At 39.4% G+C, this 20,582-nt stretch overlaps 1 protein-coding gene across 1 annotated transcript; it reads left to right on the forward strand.

The window, feature by feature from the left end:
- The first annotated feature begins 922 nt into the window (after window positions 1-922).
- chrne (cholinergic receptor, nicotinic, epsilon) lies at window positions 923-20,410 on the forward strand. Its single transcript, XM_067440115.1, has 12 exons — window positions 923-1,288; window positions 10,459-10,592; window positions 10,869-10,913; window positions 11,653-11,762; window positions 11,847-12,002; window positions 12,814-12,917; window positions 15,666-15,866; window positions 16,036-16,150; window positions 16,252-16,366; window positions 16,467-16,674; window positions 18,683-18,816; window positions 18,928-20,410. The coding sequence occupies exons 1-12, from the start codon at window positions 1,219-1,221 to the stop codon at window positions 19,093-19,095; spliced, it is 1,560 nt and encodes a 519-aa protein (XP_067296216.1). The 5' UTR covers window positions 923-1,218; the 3' UTR covers window positions 19,096-20,410.
- The last annotated feature ends 172 nt before the right edge of the window (window positions 20,411-20,582 follow it).

The following is a 20,582-nucleotide window of genomic DNA, read 5'->3' on the forward strand; positions in this document are numbered from 1 at the left end:
TACAAGCAAGAGGAAGAACAAAGAATTGCAAAGCAAAGCAGAGTAGCAATAATTTCTGACCAATTTTGAGCTACTATGATCACAAGACAATGACAGAAAAATATGAAATTTGTTTTCAGATTAAAAATTTACTTCTGCCTGAGAACTGTTTTGAACAATGTGTTTTCTATTTTTTGCTGTATTGTTTACTGATTGCTTGATAGTGTTTATCATTTTGATCACTTTGTTTATGATTTGAAAGCAGTGTTTGATTTTGAACACAGGTAAAACTGTTTTGAGGCAAAAGTTTCATTTTGCAAGAGAAGTCAGAGGTTTTGTGAATAGTGCTTGAAGAGGAGGTTTTGTGTTTAATGGTTTCAGAAAATGGAGCAAGGTTTCAGAAATAGTGTTTTAGCAATTGAGAAAAACTGTAATATGTTAAGGTAATTTTCTGCCAGGACATCAAGTTTACGGACATTTCATTTAACCTGAAAACAGCACCATGCCAATATGCATAATTCAAAATGGGGGTAAAATGCCTGTAAAAAATCAATATGGAAAATGAAGTAGGCCTACATTGAGGCCTATTTTAACAGACTTTTCTTGTGTCAACAAATAATACAACAGAACTTGCCATTGGCTCTATAACCCCTACATTTACTTTGTTCTAGTGATATCAGAACAGATCTGTCCAGACAGACACTGGTTATTTATACCCATGTGCATGGGAGCTCACATTATGGCCCTTAAGCCCCCCACCCCATCCGTAGCCTACACCTGTTAACATTGCTTATAATTTCTTCAGACTGAAATACAATTCCTTGGGGTTGCACAACACTATCAATAACCGTCATACGTATCGTCATTAGCCATTTGATAGGCTACTCGAAATGCACCACTGTCAGCATCATCATGAGCTCGCGAAGAGCCAAAGTCTTGGGATTGGCACTTAAAATTGACGCTCTTGTCTGCGTGTTTTTGGCTCTATTCATAATATCCGAGCACACTTACACTAATACTTGAGAAGTCACCTACATAATGAGATTCTGCTTGGCATTATGATATTGGTGATTCGTGAATGTGACTTTAAGAGCGCGCTCCAGCGCTGTAACTCGAGCCTCGTGCAGTGACAGCTGTGGAACCAAAGTATAGAGAGAGCTCGGTTACTTACTGTTGGAAAGTAACGTGTCTGTCTCTTTTGTTACCAACTTTCCAAAACGTTTTTTGGCGACCATCGCCATGGCCGACAGGTTCGGCAGGACGTGTGTATTTGCGTTTGCGCTCGTGGCCACTGTATTGGTGTTCCAAGGTACGTAATCTTGTGTACTTCAAAACTGAGCGACTGACTTGGCTCGCTTGTCTTTCTCACACTTGCCACTGCACTGTAACTGCGGGATACTTTATATTTAAGGGCATGCTATTTTAAAAAGGTAATTTCTATATTGTGGATAATTTAATATAAAAAATAATAAGCTGTTACAAACATTAACATTGTGTTTAGGGGTCACTGCAGTATAAGCTACTGTGTGGGTTTTAGACTGCAGTCAGTGAAGTATTAAATTGCTAATGTATAGCCTAATATGAATAATATTGTGTAATGATTTGGAGTCTTGTAACACATATTATTATTTAGGCTATATATATATATATATATATATATATATATATATATATATATATATATATATATATATATATATATATATATATATATATATATATACACACACACACTCTAAAAACTCTAAAAAAAATAATATGTTGAACTGATTTTCTTACTTGTGCTTAGTTAAGAAGACATATTATATTAAGTCTGCAGAAATATATTTGAAAAACATTAAACGAATTGATATTTTCAAATCCAGTTAACATTTAGAATTAAAAATGTTGACTGGACTAAAAAACGCGAATCCATAAATATTTTATTAAAAAAAGGCTATGGCCAACACAATATTTTACACACAATATTTTACTATGGTAAATAGATTTTTGTTTGTGCTGTTGAAATGGGCTGTTAGAAACATTTGATAAAATAGCTATATCAGAACAATATTTGTGAAATTAGATGTATTTTCGATGGTTTGTTTATGATGGTATCTGCATTATAATGAGAAGATGGATCCTACAACACTTACATATTACATATTTAATACATATATAATTCATGAACATATGTGGCATTTAATCTGCCTAATTTTAATTAATACGTACAAGAGCTTGTTTGACTACGCGAAAGGATCTGTATTGCTCGTTTGATTTCGCGGACGCATCTCTGGAGTACTTGTTGTTTTTGCGGAAGGATACAGATCAAAGGACTTTGCGAGGTTCACCAGAGAGGCAGCAGCAGCAATTTTGAGGATGCTGTAGTTCACGCGTCAGGTAAGTGTTAATGATTAAATTGCAGACAAATATGTCGAAAATGTTAGGCTTGTGTGGATATTTAGACATGACGTTAGACGTGAAGTAAGATGTAAATTAGAAGTAAATATATCCAAGGGAAATAGGGATTATTTAGGCCTAAGTGATGTCTAAGTCAAGTTCACTCGTCATCGAATAACGTTAAATGATTTACATTAGGTTAATGTGGTCTTTAACCATGTTTAAGTAATAATGCATAATTTTGTTTTAAACTATAATACTATATAATGTATTTTAGATTTAACTTAGCGTGTTGTGTGCTATTTTTGTGTCAGACAAACTTTCTCACATTAGCTATAGGGCTTGGGCGTCATGACGTCATTACTTGGCGTGGCGGCCATGTTGATGGCATCCTTTACTACTACTCGTGCTGCGTTCCAGGGCTGCGTTCCACTCCACTTTAAGACACGCACTTGCAAACTTCCCTAAGCACTTCCCCTTGGGGGAATCCCTGCCGCCATTTTGAAGTGCGTTCCACTTCGTGAAGTGGACAAGGGAAGTTTGTATGGACAGACCCTTGCTCCCTCGATTTTGACCGAGTGAGCGAGTCGACTTCATATGTACACTTCAGGCAGCTTCATATACCACAATGCAATGCGATTGTGACGTCACCACATATCGCGTTTAATTTACCCCACCACAAACAACTCTATGATATTTTTAAAAACATTTAAAACAACCCAAACACATCCATATACATTTAGAATGCTGCATTAAACAATTTCGTAAAGGTAAAAAATAAATAATATATCAACTCCATGATGGATTCCAAGTGATCAAGGGCTTAGGGCGTTCCAGTTCAGTCCATTTGCAAAGTTTCCGCCAGTAGTGGGCACTCATGCAACGTAGGCATGACGCACATCCGAGTGAACGAGACGGAGGGAAGTTTGCGAGTGAAGGGCATAATAAAAATGAACTGGAACGCAGCACAGTTCGTTTTTATCACGCCCTTGCGAACTTCCCTCCATCTCGTTCACTCGGATGTGCGTCATTGCTTGCGTTGCATGAGTGCCCACTACTGGCGGAAACTTTGCAATGGACTGAACTGGAACGCCCTAAGCCCTTGATCACTTGGAATCCACTATGGAGTTGATTTATTATTTATTTTTATCCTTTTTGAAATTGTTTAATGCAGCATTCTATATGTATATGGATGTGTTTGGGTTGTTTTAAATGTTTTTAAAAATAGTTATAGTTGTTTGTGGTGGCGTAAATTAAACGCGATATGTGGTGACGTCACAATCGCGTTGCATTGTGGTATATGAAGCTGCCTGAAGTGTACATATGAAGTAGACTCGCTCACTCGGTCAAAATCGAGGGAGCAAGGGTCTGTCCATACAAACTTCCCTTGTTCACTTCATGAAGTGGAACGCACTTCAAAATGGCGGCGGGGATTCCCCCAAGGGGAAGTGCTTAGGGAAGACAAGTGCATGTCTTAAAGTGGAGTGGAACGCAGCATCGGACTACTGTGCACTGTTTATAGACGTACTCCCTCTCAGTCGTGTGTCTTAATTTGATTATTTTGGCGTTATTTCAACTATGGTAAACCGTTGCTGCATTTTGGGGTGTAACAGCGCAACACATAATCACCATGGGAAATGTCGAAAATGGATTAACTTTCCACCGCTTTCATGCTTGGAGGCGCAACCACGGACAAGAAGTAATAACAGTACGATGTGCAAAAAGCAAGAATTGTCACACAATCAGATGTTTTTTTAGTGTTTATTTGCAAGTAGTGCAACCTGAGAACACAGAAATGTGGAATGCTTCAAGGTAAAAGGTTACAAATAAAAAATGAACACAGAAAACGGAGTGCAAGTTGTTGCACTTTATATAACGGAGTGCACTTTATATAACAATAATAAATACACTTTTTTTAAAAATAAATTATTTCAATACTATATAAGCAAATAAATAGGTATCTATAAAATAACAACAAAAGATACAGAAATGGAGGAAGTGCAAATTATAAATATAGTAAACAATAACATTGCAATAACAAATAAAAACGGAGGCAGAGCAATTTCTTATATAATAAAAATAATAATAATAATATATACGTTTCGGTTAGACTTTATTTCGATTGTCCACTTTAAACATTCTACTACCTATGTACGTTTTCAACAGCATGTCAACTAACACTAATTAGAGTATTAACTGTACTGTTAGTAGACTGTAGGTTATGGTTATATGTGTTGGGGTTCGGGTTAGTAGAATAAGTTAAATTGTAGTTGCAAAGTTACTTATAGTCAGTAGAATGTCTGTTGGGGACCAACAAAATAAAGTTTTCGTCGTCGTCGGTGCTCCGCTCTTTCTTTGGAAATGCATGTGGATCCAAAACTTTAATAGTTCCGATTTTGTCTCTATAGCGGTCCCTGCCTTCCCTATTTAACGTATCCCGGTAAATTCCACATCCCTTTCAGGATTTTAACATGTTTTTTCTTTCTCCCAACTCTGCTTCTCCTCATTCGACTTGCTGTATGTTTACATTCGCGAGGCCATCAACATGGCCGCGACGTCCCAGAATGCAACGCGGTGCCCAAGCCCTATAGGCCAAGGTGCCGTGGTGATGATTTTTATACGTGCAAATTTACTGAAACATGTCAAACGTGTAACTTAATGTAGGCCAAATAATGTAGGCCTACGCTATTTAGGGTTAACGTACGTGGTTGTGTTGAACGGGATTTTTTCCTTGTTCCAACTTTTGAAATTGTCCCGTAAATTAAGGGAACAACATAACCATGAATACTATGATAAAATAGCGCTCATTTCATCGTCCTCACAAGTGGGACGAATTCTAAACTTTAGTTTAGTCACACATGCAAGTAAATTTTTAATATTGATAAAATGTATAAAGAATATATATATATATATATATATTTTTTTTTTTTTTTTTTTTAAATAAATTTTTCTCTTTCTTTCTCCAACAGGGTGTGACCAAGATATCCATTGATGCTTTGTCGTTGCAAAGTTTCTCATCCAAGCCAGTCAGTTCCCTATCTCGAGGGAACTTCGAGCTGCGTCGAAACGCTAGGGGACGCCTCTGCGTACCATGTCATGAAGCACCTGTGTAATCAGTCCAATAGCGGGACGATACGTCACGGGCGGGTGACGTCATCGACCAGGAAGCTATAAAGCACACCTGGACCAAACAGTCACTAGCTTCTGTGTCTTCACAAGCGCTCTGTGTGAATTGTATGTCCATTTATTGTGTGTGTGTTCAAAGAAAGAAAGAAATATGGCAAGTCCGTATAGGCGTTGTGTTCCTCCCTGCCCACGTTACATCACGGGTGGGGATACACACGACCTATATGTGATGTGTTTGGGGCTCGAGCATGCCCAGTCAGCTCTCGAGGGGGTTGGCTGCGAGCATTGTGAGAGACTCCCAATGCACATATTAAGATCACGCCAGGCACTCTTCGAGAAGAGTGCTTTGGCTCACGGTCCTCAGGGCTCGGGTCCCGCTGTTGCCGAGGCGCAGCGAAGGCTCGCGTCCTGGGGATCGCAGTTGGATCTAGTGGCGGGGTTAGAGACGGGTGATCCCCTATCTCTGCCCTTACCCGCTGGATCTCATGCCTCAGTTAGCGAGTTGGAAGCACGCTCTGCGGTTTTCTTCCGCACAAAGCCGGAGGAACTGGATGTTGTTAGCACTGATGATGATCTGCCAAAAGAAAACGACACACACACACTCATAAAAAGAGGAGCTATTGGTGTAACTCGTGCTGTGTCCAGGTTAAGTTTAGACGGCCGAGTGTCAAGAGGTTCGCCAAAAAATAAATAAATAAATAAATAAAATAAGAAAGAGAAAGAACAATATAATGGCGAGCAGACAGCATGTTTGAGATTACGAGGGGCTGAATCTAGTGGCTCGGATCTCGCGTTTGCCGAGGCAGCGTGTAGATCACGGGTCTACAATATAGATTCTATGACTCGATCGCGGATCTCGCGCTTGCCGAGGCAGCGTGTAGATTACGGGGTTGAGTCTAGTGGCTCAGATCGCGTGTTTGCCGAGGCATCGCGTAGATTATTATAGATGGGTCTGCATCTATCATTCAGAAGCGACGATGTCTCGGGAGGAATAGACGCTTGCGAGCTATCTCTCCCCCGAGTCAGCATCGTCACACAGCCCCACAGCTGCCCACAACAAGCCGGTAAAAAAAAAAAAAAAAAAGTCGGCTTTGTGGGTAGGGCATATTCGGCAGCAGATCAGGCGGCAAGCGTATAAAACAAGCAGACCGTTGGGGGCACCGTTGGTGCTTCGAACATATATCTCCTTGTCCGCCCGGAAACATAGCGGCTTGGTGATGTTGGTGCCCTCTCGTGAGGGCCCCTGGGCGGTCAGTTCGGTTGCTACCTGCCGGTTATCCGTTACAGGACACCGGGCTGACAACCCAGGAAAATCCAGAGACCAGCCTCGTGAGTAACCCCCGAGCAGGCTCTGGTCATGGAACGAGAGGTACAGACTCTTCTGCGAAAAGAGGCTATACACGGGTCCCTCCCCTCTGCAGAGAGTCTGGCTTTTACAGCCGGTACTTCATAGTTCCAAAGAAGGATGGAGGGTTAAGGCCTATTTTTAGATCTGCATCAGCTAAACAAAATGCTCACGATAAAACAGATTGTGTGTCACATCAGGTCCGAGGACTGGTGTGTCACAATAGACCTAAAAAATGTATACTTCCACATCTCCATCCTTCCGCAGCACAGACAGGTCTTCAGGTTTGCTTTCGGGGGCGAAGCTTACCAGTATTGAGTGCTGCCATTCGGCCTAGCTTAATCACCCCACACTTTCACCAAGTGCGTGAATGCAGCTCTGGCTCAGGTGCGACTCCAGGGCATTCGCGTGCCCAACTATATCGACGCTTGGCTGGTGTTAGCATAGTTGAAACAGCGGGCGTTCAGCATCGAGATGCTGTTCTCGCCCATAGGAGAGTGTTGGGGCTAAGGTTGAACGGAAAGAAAAGTGTGCTGGCACCTATAAGCTGCAGAGCACTACTTTTCTGGCGGTAGTCTGGGACACGAAAATAATGTCGGCTCGGCTATCCCCTCCCAGGATAAAAACGATCCTGGATACCGTGAACCAGATAAAGCTAGGTCAGTCACTCACTGTGAAACACTTTCAGAGAGTGTTAGGGCTGATGACAGCAGCGTCCAACGGGGTACCTTTTGGCCTGCGGTACATGAGACCCTTACAGTGGTGGCTTAGGACCAAGGGGTTCTCCCCGAGGGGAAACCCTTTTTCGCTTGATCAAGGTCACGCGGTGCTGCCTACGTGCCTTAGTTAAGTGAAAAGATCCTTGGTTCCTGTCGCAAGGTCCAGTTCTGGGGGCTCCTTGTCGTCACGTAACGCTAACGACGGATGCCTCCCTAACTGGCTGGGGAGCGGTTATGAGTGGCCGCTCGGCCCAAAGTCTGTGGAGCGGCCGTCAGCTCTCCTGGCACATAAACTAGCTGGAGCTGATGGCTGTGTTTCAATCACATAAAATCAAACACTTCCTTTCAGACCTGCGGGGCCGCCATGTGTTAGTTTGGTCAGACAACACTTTGGTGGTCTCGTATATAAATCACCAGGGGGGGTTGAGATCGCGTCGGATGTGGAAGCTGATGCATCACATGCTAACATGGGCCCAGGGCAAGATGCTCTCGCTCAGGGCGATGTACATCCCGGGGGTCCTGAATGTAGCGGCAGACTCCCTGTCGAGGCAGGGAGTGATGCCGGGAGAATGGAGACTCCACCCCGAGGTGGTGGAGGAGCTGTGGATCCACTTTGGGCGAGCCCAGGTGGATCTGTTTGCGTCTTTAGAGACGACACACTGTCCAGCATATTTCTCCCTGGTACAGACGTGGCCGAGGCTGCGTCTGTACGCCTTCCCCCCTCTGGCGTTGCTCCCAGCAGTGCTGGAGAGAGTCTGCCGGGACGGGGTTCAGCTTTTTTTGGTAGCCCCGCTTTGGCCGGGCCGAGTATGGCTCGCCGACATTATGTCTCTCCTAGAAGGTCCTCCCTGGGAAATCCCAATCAGGAGAGTTCTTCTTTCGTAGGCCGGGGGGTCAGTGCTGCACCTGTGCCCGGAACTGTGGAAACGGTGGGCTTGGCCCCTGAGGGGGCCCAGTTCATAAACACGGGTCTATCTACTGAGGTGATAGAGACCATGTTGCACTCCAGAGCACCATCCACAAGGAGACTTTACGCACTCAAATGGAGAGTTTTTGTCGCATGGTGTACGCACCAGGCTTTGGACCCTGTTAACTGCCCGGTCGATTCAGTTCTTGAGTTCCTACAAGAAAAATTCTCCACAGGGTTATCCCCGTCGACACTGAAAGTATATGTGTCGCCAATATCTGCTTATCATATTCCATTAGATAATGCATCATTGGGGAAACACCCTTGGGTCATGCGTTTCCTTCGTGGTACTTTGAGGCTCAGACCTGCGGCACGCTCGAGGGTGCCTACTTAGGCAGTGGCACCCTCTTGTCTGGAGTTTGCACCAGGAATGGTAAAAGCATTTCTCTTCCCGAGGGAAGGATATGCTCCCAAGGTCCCGACTAATGTGCCGGGACCAGTAATGCTGCAGGCTTTCTGTCCGCCTCCGTTCACTAGTCAAGACCAAGAGAAGCTAAATCTGCTATGTCCGGTCAGGGCCCTAGATGCATATGTCCACAGAGCTGCCCTGTGGCGAAACTCAGAACAGTTGTTTGTGTGTTTTGGGTCCCCGAGCAAGGGAAAACCGGCTTCAAAGCAGAGACTTAGCAAGTGGATAGTCGAGGCTATTTCGCTCGCTTATGAGTCTGCCGGACATCCTTCACCAATGAGGGTCCGCGCCCACTCCACTAGGAGTATGGCTGCCTCTATAGCTCTTATTTCGGGAGTTTCATTGTCAGAGGTATGTGATGCGGCTGGGTGGTCCTCTCCGCATACATTTGTGAGGTTTTACAATCTAGATGTAGACTCTACCCGGGGTCCCGGGTGTTTCTGGGTTGATTCACACATACAGACATTTGGGACTCTGGCGGCGTGGGTATTGAGGTCCCCTAGCGTTTCGACGCAGCTCGAAGTTCCCTCAAGATAGGGAACGTCTCAGGTTACGTATGTAACCATGTTGTTTCAAACCTGTATGAATTTCTTTGTTCTGCTGAACACAAAATAAGATATTCGTAGGAATGTTTGTAACCAAGCAGATGGAGCTATTCACTACCATAGTAGGGGGAAAAATACTATAAATGGTTGCTCTATCTGCTTTGTTACAAACATTCTTCTAAATATCTTATTGTGTTCAGCAGAACAAAGAAAATTATACAGGATTTGAACAACATGAGGGCGAGTAAATGATGACAGAATTTTCATTTTTGGTGTACTATCCCTTTACCAGCTGAAACACTGACAAGTAGCAAGAATGCTCCACTGTATCTACTTTGACTGTGTGTGTAGTTTCAAAACTAAAGGTGCATTAAAGACATTAAAGAAAAGTGACAAGGGCTTTGGTCATTTTTTATTATTTAAAGAAATTTGAAAGGAATTTGAATGAAAATGTATTGTTTGTATGACAAATGTTATAAATGCAGATAATCCTATGTGCTATAATTTGTTTTATCCTCGCTATAACATGTTGTAACTAGTTCCACCACTGCAATTTCTAGTAACAATTAAAACCATTCAAAAATGAAACCCCTAATTAAAGCGTTTTAGTTGAATTAATTATAAAAACAGATTGAGCAAACGTACATTTTAATGTTGAAGTCAAGTTTGAGCCAATTAAAAATTAATTCAGGTAACAATTTCTTGAACGAAATTGAGTGAACGTAAAAAATCTGTGGAACTAGTTACTAAATAATAATTCTTATATAAATAATAATTAATTCGTTGAAAGCACTAGAATTTTTGTACAGTGTATAGAGAGAGAGAGCTATATTACAATGTTAAATTGGTGTATTGCTTGTAATGGCCATTTCGGCCATTCTAAAAAAACTTTTTTATACTTTCACTAATTTATTCGACTTGTCTACCTACAATGTTTTTGTTAGTAAGTTTTAAAGCTAATTTCTGTCTTTCATTCTTTTACTTTGCAGTTAGTGGAAATGAGGAGAGGCAGTTGATTGCAGATAAGTTTAAGAACTACAATAAAAATATTCGACCAGCAAGAAACATTGAGGAAAAAGTGAAGGTTCAAGTCAAGTTAACCCTCACCAACCTCATCTCCTTGGTAACTAATCTCCCTGCTAACAGTAAAAAGTATTGTGATTTTTGTTTTGTTTTTTGTGAACAAACATATATTGGTTATCTAAATGTTATGCATAAATAGGAGCAAAAATAAATGTAAACTAAAATAGAACAATTTGTTTTATTTATTTGCATGTACTATATTATAAAATATTTTGGTTATATTTAAAAAAAAATTTTAGTTCAATTATTTATTCAATAGTGAACAATGCAATAGCTAGAGACTATTTACATTTAGAAATGTTCCTTCCCTGAACAGAATGAAAAAGCGGAGACTCTGACTACAAATGTTTGGATTGAGATTGTGAGTATTTTATGCAACCTATGGGCCGCTCACACAAAACGTGTTTTTACATTTAAAGTCCGAGAAATAACGACAGATCTTTTCATACATCTGTGTAAAACAGATCATCCAAAAAGAAAATAATGTTTTCAAAGAACAAATACTATCTTATGTATATTGGTTGTTGATTGGATAGAGGCAATACTGAATGAGAGCTTGCAGTCCATTGTAAAAACAAATAAAAAAAAAGGGTCCGGGTTTAAGCAAATTAAATGATTATAGAAGTCAGGCATACATCACAAGAGAGAAGTCTGACTTTTCACTGGAACACTGAATTATGTAATTTTGATTTAAAAAATGATGGGCTTAAAACGTATATACATAAGTGAACCTATAAAAAAGCATTAAAAGTTTCACTTGACATGGCATTTTATTCATTTGTGAAAATATTCATTTAAAGATGTCTGTCTTGTGTGTTTACATAAAAAAATATAAACGCAATGCAATAGGAATAAAAAAACACGTTTGGTTTGAATGGCCTTTATAATATGAATAATATAATAATAACAATAATACAAAAATCTTATTCCTTTGCATCATCTCTTCCTATACTCTTACTTTTTCTGTTTTTTCTCCCTATTGTTGCTCATTAGTTTGTTCACAGTTATAATCTATAATGTCTTATAATGCGGTCTGCCTGCATTTCTGTTCTATGCCCTGTCAATTCCTGCTTTTCTTCTTTCATGTTTCTGCTCTTTAGCAATGGCAGGATTACCGTCTTGCATGGAATACATCTGAGTATCACGACATTGATATGATCCGTGTGCCATACAACACTGTGTGGCTACCAGATATAGTTTTGGAAAACAAGTGAGTAAACAGTTAAAGAGCATGTTTTCCATTGTTTTCTCTTGTCACTTGAAAAATGTGACCTCTTTTCTACTCTCTTCACAGCATTGATGGCAAATTTGATGTGGCATACTACGCTAATGTGTTGATTTCGAGTGACGGCTCCATGTACTGGCTGCCCCCTGCCATCTACCGCAGTACCTGTGCTATTGAGATTACCTACTTCCCTTTTGATTGGCAGAACTGCACACTAGTCTTCAGGTTGGCACAGAGTGAGATTTGGGTTTAAATGCAAGTCTCATGGAGATTCATGACACATTTTAGGTGAAAATTATTATTTTTCTTTTGGATTTAAAGGTGCACTATGTAGTATTTTTGCAGTAAAATATCCAAAAACCACTAGGCCAGTGTTATATATTTTGTTCAGTTGAGTTCTTACAAAACCCCATGTATGTTTCTAACTATTTGTAAATTGTGAGAAAATGGCTATTTTAACCATGTCTGAGGATGTCGTCTGTCAATTGCGTCATATCTGCGTTATCCTCGGTTTCCATTCTTTTTTTTGCAGAAACGCTTTACTCTTGGCAGTGTGCATCAAGTGTCAAAACAGCTGCTGTGCGAACACACAGAGTAACGACATAACATCATTATAAACACACTTAAATGTATTGAATATGATAAACAGAGCTGCGTTACCTCATACTCATGACCGGAGAAGCGGAAATGGCGCCCATGCCCCTTGACCGGGCGTCATAATAAAAGTCCCGCTGGTCACGAGCCGTGTGTTTGTGTAACAATCACTCCAGCGGCCTTGCTTAGCTCCACAACACTCGGTCCTGCTCTGCTTCACACTACAGTGACGTTAATAATCACATACAAGAACATGAGTCCTATTTTCCACTGGCTGTGAGGTGAAGACCACATGTCCCAAGATTCTGAGGTCAAAGTTGGCATCATCAAACTACACCTTTGTTTTGAATAGGCACCCTCTAGCAGACGGAAAAATTACATAGTGCAGCTTTAAAGCTGGCATGTATGCATTTTAAATTACAAGTTATTTTAATATCTGCAGGTCTCAGACATACAGTGCAAATGAAATTGATATGGTATTGGCAGAAGATGCAGATACAGGGAAGCCTATTGAGTGGGTGGACATCGATCCTGAGGCCTTTACAGGTGCACAATTTACTATTTATTCTTCACATACATACACACACACGCATGCACACGCACACACATGTCTGGTTCTCTATCTTTGTGGGGACTCTCCATAGATGTAAGGGTTTTTGTACTGTACAAACCGTATTTTCTATCCCCCTACACTGCCCCTGCCCCTAAACCTACCCATCACAGGAAACATTCTGCATTTTTACTTTCTAAAAAAAACCTCATCCTGTATGATTTATATTTTGAAAAGTGGGGACATGGCCAATGTCCTCATATTTCACCCTCTCCTTGTAATAACTATGTCATACCCATGTCATTATGGGTATATATAACCCATACCCCCCCCCCCCCCCCCCACACACACACACACACACTTTGGTGTCAAACAGGAAAACATTTTTTTTGTACAGTATTTAGAAAAAATTTTAATCGGTTCATTGAAACAAATTACAAATTTAGTTTTTTTGTTTTTTTTTTCAAAATTTGAATAAATTACACTACCGTTCAAAAATTCAAGGTCAGTAAAGTTGATGAAGGTAGTTGTACATATATATATATATATATATATATATATATATATATATATATATATATATATATATATATATATATATATATATATATATATATATATTCATCACAGCACCTATTAGTGGGTGGGATATATTAGGCAGCAAGTGAACATTTTGTCAATCAATCAATCAATCAATCAATCAACTTTATTTATATAGCGCTTTTACAATCACGATTGTGTCAAAGCAGCTTCACAGTGTCAAACAGGATAATATTGCGACAAAATTAGATTTGGTTGTACAGTCGTACTGGAGAAAACAGTGATGTTATCAGCTTATTTTAATTTATCATATAGCGACAATGTCCTCAACATTAGCTTGTCATCAACATGCCTTGTCCTCAACAATTTTTTCCTCAACAGCAAGTGAACATTTTGTCCTCAAGTTGATGTGTTAGAAGAAGGAAAAATGGGCAAGCATAAGGATTTGAGCGAGTTTGACAAGGGCCAAATTGTGATGGGTTGACAATCTGGTCAGAGCATCTTCAAAACTGCAGCTCTTGTGGGGTGTTCCTGGTCTGAAGTGGTCAATCTATCAAAAGTTGTCCAAGGAAGGAACAGTGGTGAACCGACATTAGGGTCATTGGTGGCTATGGCTCATTGATCCACGTAAGGAGCAAAGGCTGGCCTGTGTAGTCCGATCAAACAGACTAGTTCTGATAGACAGGTGTCAGTATACATCACATTTTGTTGCAAATGGGGCTGCATAGCCACAGACCAGTCAGAGTGCCCATGCTGACCCCTGTCCTTAGCATCAAAACTGGACCAATATTTTTTACATCACATTTAATACTAAGAGCTAAGAAAATAAATTGTATTTATATAGCACATTTCATACACAATGGTAATTTAAATTGCTTTACATATAAAAGGTATTACAGTTTTTCTCAATTGCTTAAACACTATTTCTGAAACCTTGCTCCATTTTCTGAAACCATTTAACACAAAACCTCCTCTTCAAGCACTATTCACAAAACCTCTGACTCCTCTTGCAAAATGAAACTTTCGCCTCAAAACAGTTTTACCTGTGTTCAAAATCAAACACTGCTTTCAAATCATAAACAAAGTGATCAAAATGATAAACACTATCAAGCAATCAGTAAACAATACAGCAAAAAATAGAAAACACATTGTTCAAAACATAGTTCTCAGGCAGAAGTACATTTTTAATCTCAAAACAAATTTCATATTTTTCTGTCATTGTCTTGTGATCATAATAGCTCAAAATTGGTCAGAAATTATTCCTACTCTGCTTTGCTTTGCAATTGTTTGTTCTTACTCTTGCTTGTAGCCCTATTTTTACCAACTCATTCTCATGAAATGCATATACATCACAAATTGTATTTATTGTGCGATTTATACGGCACAATTATTTTGTATGTGCATATGATTTGCATTGTCACCCCATTGGGTAGGTTGAGTTGTTTGGAGTATGTGCACATTACACAATATAAAGTACATATCATATGCACACGAAAACTGCATGCATAACATATGCACATAAAAACTAATTTTGGCATATAAATCGCACGATAAATACAATTTGTGCTATAGATATGCATTTTCATTAGATTAGGCTGATTTTTACAGTACTGTACTCTGCATCTCAAAAACTTGTCCTTTGTTCTTTGTTGATATGAACCTGCAATCAGTCAAAATCTATTGAGCAGTCAGTACTGTAAACAACTGGAAAGCAACATGTTCAGGGCAATACGATTTGTTAATTGTACAGTATACAGCCTACAATGCACTGTACTTATATTGGTTGTGTCTCATCATTTGAAACAGATTAAATCAGTTTTGAGTGGTTGTGTTTAATCAATGGCATTGTGTTCTCCATTCGTATTTGATTGTTGCCACTTGTGTTAACCCGTATGAAGGCATGTGCATTAGAGTGCAGAATGTGTCTTGACAATGAGAATGTGTTTAGAGTTTTGCTGAAAAGTCTAAGTGAGATCTGCAAATTGTGTTTTACCATGTGAAATGGTTTAAGGTATTGACAACAGACTGCACAATTAGCTAAAGGAGTTCAGGCAACTGAGAAATTTGTTCAGCCGATGGGATTTAGTGTTTTAGCAATTGAGAAAAACTGTAAATTAATGAACACAGCATATGCATAAGAAATAAAAATAACAATTGCATTTAACTAAAGGCTAAAACATGTCTTTTTTCTATTGTTCTGACAGAAAACGGAGAGTGGGCAATCAAGCACCGGCCTGCCCGTAAGCTGCTGAACCCACGTTACTCCCCCGATGACCTGGAGTACCAGGAGGTGTATTTCAACCTCATCATCCAGCGGAAACCACTCTTCTACATCATCAACATCATCCTGCCCTGCTCTCTTATCTCCTCTCTGGTTGTTCTGGCCTTTTTTCTACCTGCAAAAGGTGTTTGCATGTGCAGATATTCTGAGGTCAATGTACAGTACTCAAAATATTAGGATCCCTTTCTGTTCGTCTTACAGTGTTGGTATTTCTTTTGTGTGTCATATCACTTTTGCACTCTGTCTGTCTCAGTACACTCTTTGTCTTTCTTTCTGTCTCCTCTATCTTTAAGCTGGAGGGCAGAAGTTGACTGTGTCCATTTCTGTACTGTTGGCTCAGACTGTGTTTCTCTTCCTGATCGCTCAGAAGATTCCAGAAACGTCACTTTCCGTGCCTCTTATTGGCAAGTGAGTGTCCGTGTGTAGACAGTTAAATTAGTTTAAACCCAACTTTTATCACTCTTACTGGCTTTAATAATCAAATTCCACTCTTTCTTGCTTTGTTTTAGGTATTTAATCTTCGTCATGTGTATGACCACACTGATTGTGACCAACTGCATTATTGTTCTCAACTTCTCCCTCCGCAGTCCTAGTACACACAACATGTCGCACACCATCAAACATGTGCGTTTAGTTGTGTTTTCTCCTAAATATTTAGTATTTCCTAATTAAATATCACTGAATCTGTAGTCCTTTTTTATTGTACTTTTCTTATACCCATTAGATTTTCCTTGTGGTGGTCCCTCGTTTCCTTGGCATGACCTCATTTGTGGATGAGGAGGAGCCAGGTGGTAGGACGTATGAAATGAGGGAAAGGCGCCGCAGTTCGTTTGGACTATTGCAGAGGGCAGAGGAATATGTTTTGAAACAGCCACGCAGTGAGATGATGTTTGATAAACAGAGAGAGAGACATGGACTCATGCGCTCAATTGGTAAAACAAATTCAAACATTCACTTAGCTAAAGCATTCATAACATTATTATACTGGAATATAGTGAACTACAGATGCATACATGTGTGCAGTTCGATGAATTACACAACCTTTAAATATAGTCATGTTAGCTGCGATAATCTTTTCTTCCCTTATTGTAACGTATATCCAAGTGAAAAGAGAGGCTAGTCAAGTCAAATTAACTTTATTTATATAGCGCTTTTACAATGACAATTGTTTCAAAGCAGCTTCCCAGTGAATAGGAAAATATTGCAACAATTTGATTTGGCTGTACAGTCGCTCTGAAGAAAACGGTGATGTTATCTAGCTCATTTCAATTTATCATATAGCCACAATGTGGGGAGATCAGTGATATAGTTGATATTATTCATTTAGTAATTAAGTTTATTTGGATATTAGAAATTTTAGTGTCCCCAACTGAGCAAGCCAAAGGCAACCAAGTGGCAAGGAACCAAAACTAATGGAGAAAAATAAACCTTGTGAGCAACCAGGCTTAGTCAGGGTGCCAGTTCTCCTCTGGCCTATTAACAAACAGTGTATGATTATTATTCTGGCAAACTTACAGGTCAGAAATCATATTAGATCGGAATATTCAAAAGTTCTAGTTATCACACAAGAGACGGGTTTATTGAGGATGACGCGTTGATTAAACAAAAATAGGAATAAACAAAAATCGAGTAAACACAGAAGGTTTAAGATTCGGCTGACTGCAGCAAACCTTGGGATAAACAGAGAGACTAACATTAGCGTAGATGCCACTCTTTTTATGATGTAACGAGTACATCAGGTGTTATTGGAAGTGTTCCCGGTTCCGGCTGACCTAGTTAGTGCAGCCTAACAATCAGTCAATTGATTTGAATAATATAAGTAAAACATTTTTTATGTGTATGCCATAGTAAAGAGATGCGTATTTAGTCTAGATTTAAGCTGACAGAGTGTGTCTGCTTCCCGAACAATGCTAGGAAGACTGTTCCAGAGTTTAGGGCCTAAATAGGAAAAGGATCGACCGCCTGCAGTTGATTTAGATATTCTAGGTATTATCAACTGGCCAGAGTTTTGAGACCGCAATAGACATGATGGAGTATAATGTGTTAAGAGCTCGCTCAAGTGCTGGGGAGCTAAACCATTTAGTGCTTAGTAAGTAATAAGTAAGATTTTAAAATGTATGCAATGCTTAAAAGAGAGCCAGTGCAGTGTTGACAGAACTGGACTAATATGATCATACTTCCTGGTTCTAGTAAGAACTCGAGCTGCTGCGTTTTGGACCAGGTGCAGCTACTCACTGCATAGCCATTACCTCCTGCCCATCCCCCCAACCCCTGGAGCTCCAGTCAGAGAACCCAGCAAGCAATTCATAATTTCGCCGTAATTTCACCGTCTTAGTTAAAGGTCCACTAAAATCAAAATGTAAGTTGTTTAGCTTTTGGTATGACTGCGTTAGCCTTAAAGTTATGAATAAGCTGGTATGTTCCAAAACTATGACAAAATTAGCATTTAGGAGATATAAGCCTTCAAAATGTACAGTCTCCCACTTCCGTTAAAACGAATCTCAGATTTTGGTGACATCATCGGAGACTTCACTTTCTCGTCAAATCTTCTGTCCAATCAAAAGGCACGAAAGCTTCAATTTCTGAGAGGGAGACTGCAGGCTTGGTATAGACCCGGTATGGTATGGTGTGAGTAACCCACAAAATAACCTTAAACTTGTCATTTTTGCCTAAATAACTTGTGAGATGTATGATATCCCATCATGTTCACTGACAGCCCAAAGATTGCCATTGCAAGAGAGATATATATCCCCCACAACTGACTATAAAGTGGCATTCAAATCTTTTTTTCTCATTCCAGAAGCCGTTTCACTCGGCTATAGGGAAGAAAAGACTATTGCAATTTCTGTTTCATGCTGACTTTAACAGTTAGTAGTGTAGTGTGACAAAACATTTAATTTCATTGTAGCTTTTAATGTTTTTGTGTATGTCTCCCTCTAGTGGATGAAATTGATGTGAGCAGTACAGCAAACCTTTACAAGAGTCTGGCAAAGACAGCACCAGAAATAAAAGAATGTGTGGATGCCTGTAACTTCATTGCTGAATCCACTAAGCAGCAGAACGACATTGGATCTGTAAGTGTGTATTTGTGCCCTTCCAAACATTTTTATAAACATCCTATGAGTGCAGCCCCCCCTTCTCATTCATGTTTTTTCGTCACTTTGTTTCTCTTTTTTTTCTCTTAGGAGATGGAGAGTTGGGTGCTGATTGGAAAGATGATTGACAAAGTTTGTTTCTGGGCAGCCCTCTTGCTATTCTCTGTTGGAACAGTGGCCATCTTTCTCATGGGTCACTTCAACCAGGCACCCGAGTACCCGTTTTCTTGGGAGAAAAAAAAGTATTTACCAGAGTAGAGAAGAAGCTCTGAAGACAGATTTCTGCTTATTCGGTACATAATATAAATACCAGGAAAAGTTTTATATTGCTGGAATTAGAGTACAACAAGCTGTACATGATTTGAACAGAATCGTTCGACTTGATGTGCAGTGTTGGGGAGTAACTAGTTACGTGTAATTAGATTATGTAATTTAATTACAAAACAAATGTAACTGTAATCAGTTACAGTCACTGAGAAAAAAAAATGTAATTAAATGACAATTACTTATAAATATATTAATGATTACAAAGGGGGGTTACATCTGTTTTCGGTAAAACGCTATGTTGAATAATACACAAAGCATGTTTCCTGCCATTTAAAGGTTATGTAAAGCGATGCTATTCTGATGCTTTTGATTGGCTCTTGTTTGAATTTGCAGTGTCTGTCGATTAGATCAATCCACATTGCAGCTGAAAGCTTTAGGCTACAACCCGTCTGAGAGTTGCCACCATGGCGAGTGATAAAAAATGTGTTTCAGTGCCGGAATATAGAAAAATAATCCAAATGTAATCAGTTACATTACTTTAATAAAGTAATTGAAAAGTTACACTACTTATTACATTTTAAATATGGTAACTTGTAATATGTAACCTATTACATTTCCAAAGTAACCTTCCCAACACTGTTATGTGATATTGTCTTATATTAGATAATAGGAACCGGGTGTCCATGCATGCATTAACATTTTGTACTAAATAGTACTTACACTAGGGGGATTTTTACAGAAATTTACATTTTGCTTATACTTGTGAAAAAAAGATTAATGAAATAATAAGGAAAAAATTAGCTAAGGATTTCAGCTCATTACATACAATGTAATGGTTCTCCTGTTCACTGCGGCTGCATTTGCAATGCCCTAGCCCAGGTTATCGTCTCTGTTTACAGTGTGTTACTGTTCACAGTGTGTTACATCAGACACTTTTTTTTAAAATAACTGATTGTACTGTAGTATTTAGCATTAGTATTATAGAGATGCATGTTCATTTTTGTTTGTTCTATCTTTATGTATTTCATTGTCATTTAAAATGGTCTTTCTTTTAATTTTACTTATGCAATTTTACATTAAGTTTATTATTTACTATAAACTTTACACACACAAATGTGGCCTGTGAAAAAATGTGCAGTGATTAAATGGATTTTCTTAATTAACACTGTCTTAAGATATGCACTGCGAATTCACAAGAAGAAAGTTTGAAGTCTGCTTGTAAGAACACCTTTAAATCCTTATTAAGCCCTGTGCTGTTCTGATTTTTCTACATGAACCAAAGATGGAGAATAAAATAATTGACATATTCATGGTAAAGATTTGTCTGATTAATATTTGATCTCGACTACACTTGCAGAATAAAATGGTACAAAAGCTGTCTATGGGGCAGTACTCCTTTAAAAAGTAGAAAACTCTTGAAGGATATAAATGACAAAAGTTTAGAACGCAGAGACATTTTTTCTGCTTTTTTCTTCTTT

The sequence above is a fragment of the Pseudorasbora parva genome, chromosome 3 (assembly GCF_024679245.1).
Source record: "Pseudorasbora parva isolate DD20220531a chromosome 3, ASM2467924v1, whole genome shotgun sequence".
Taxonomy (NCBI): domain Eukaryota; kingdom Metazoa; phylum Chordata; class Actinopteri; order Cypriniformes; family Gobionidae; genus Pseudorasbora; species Pseudorasbora parva.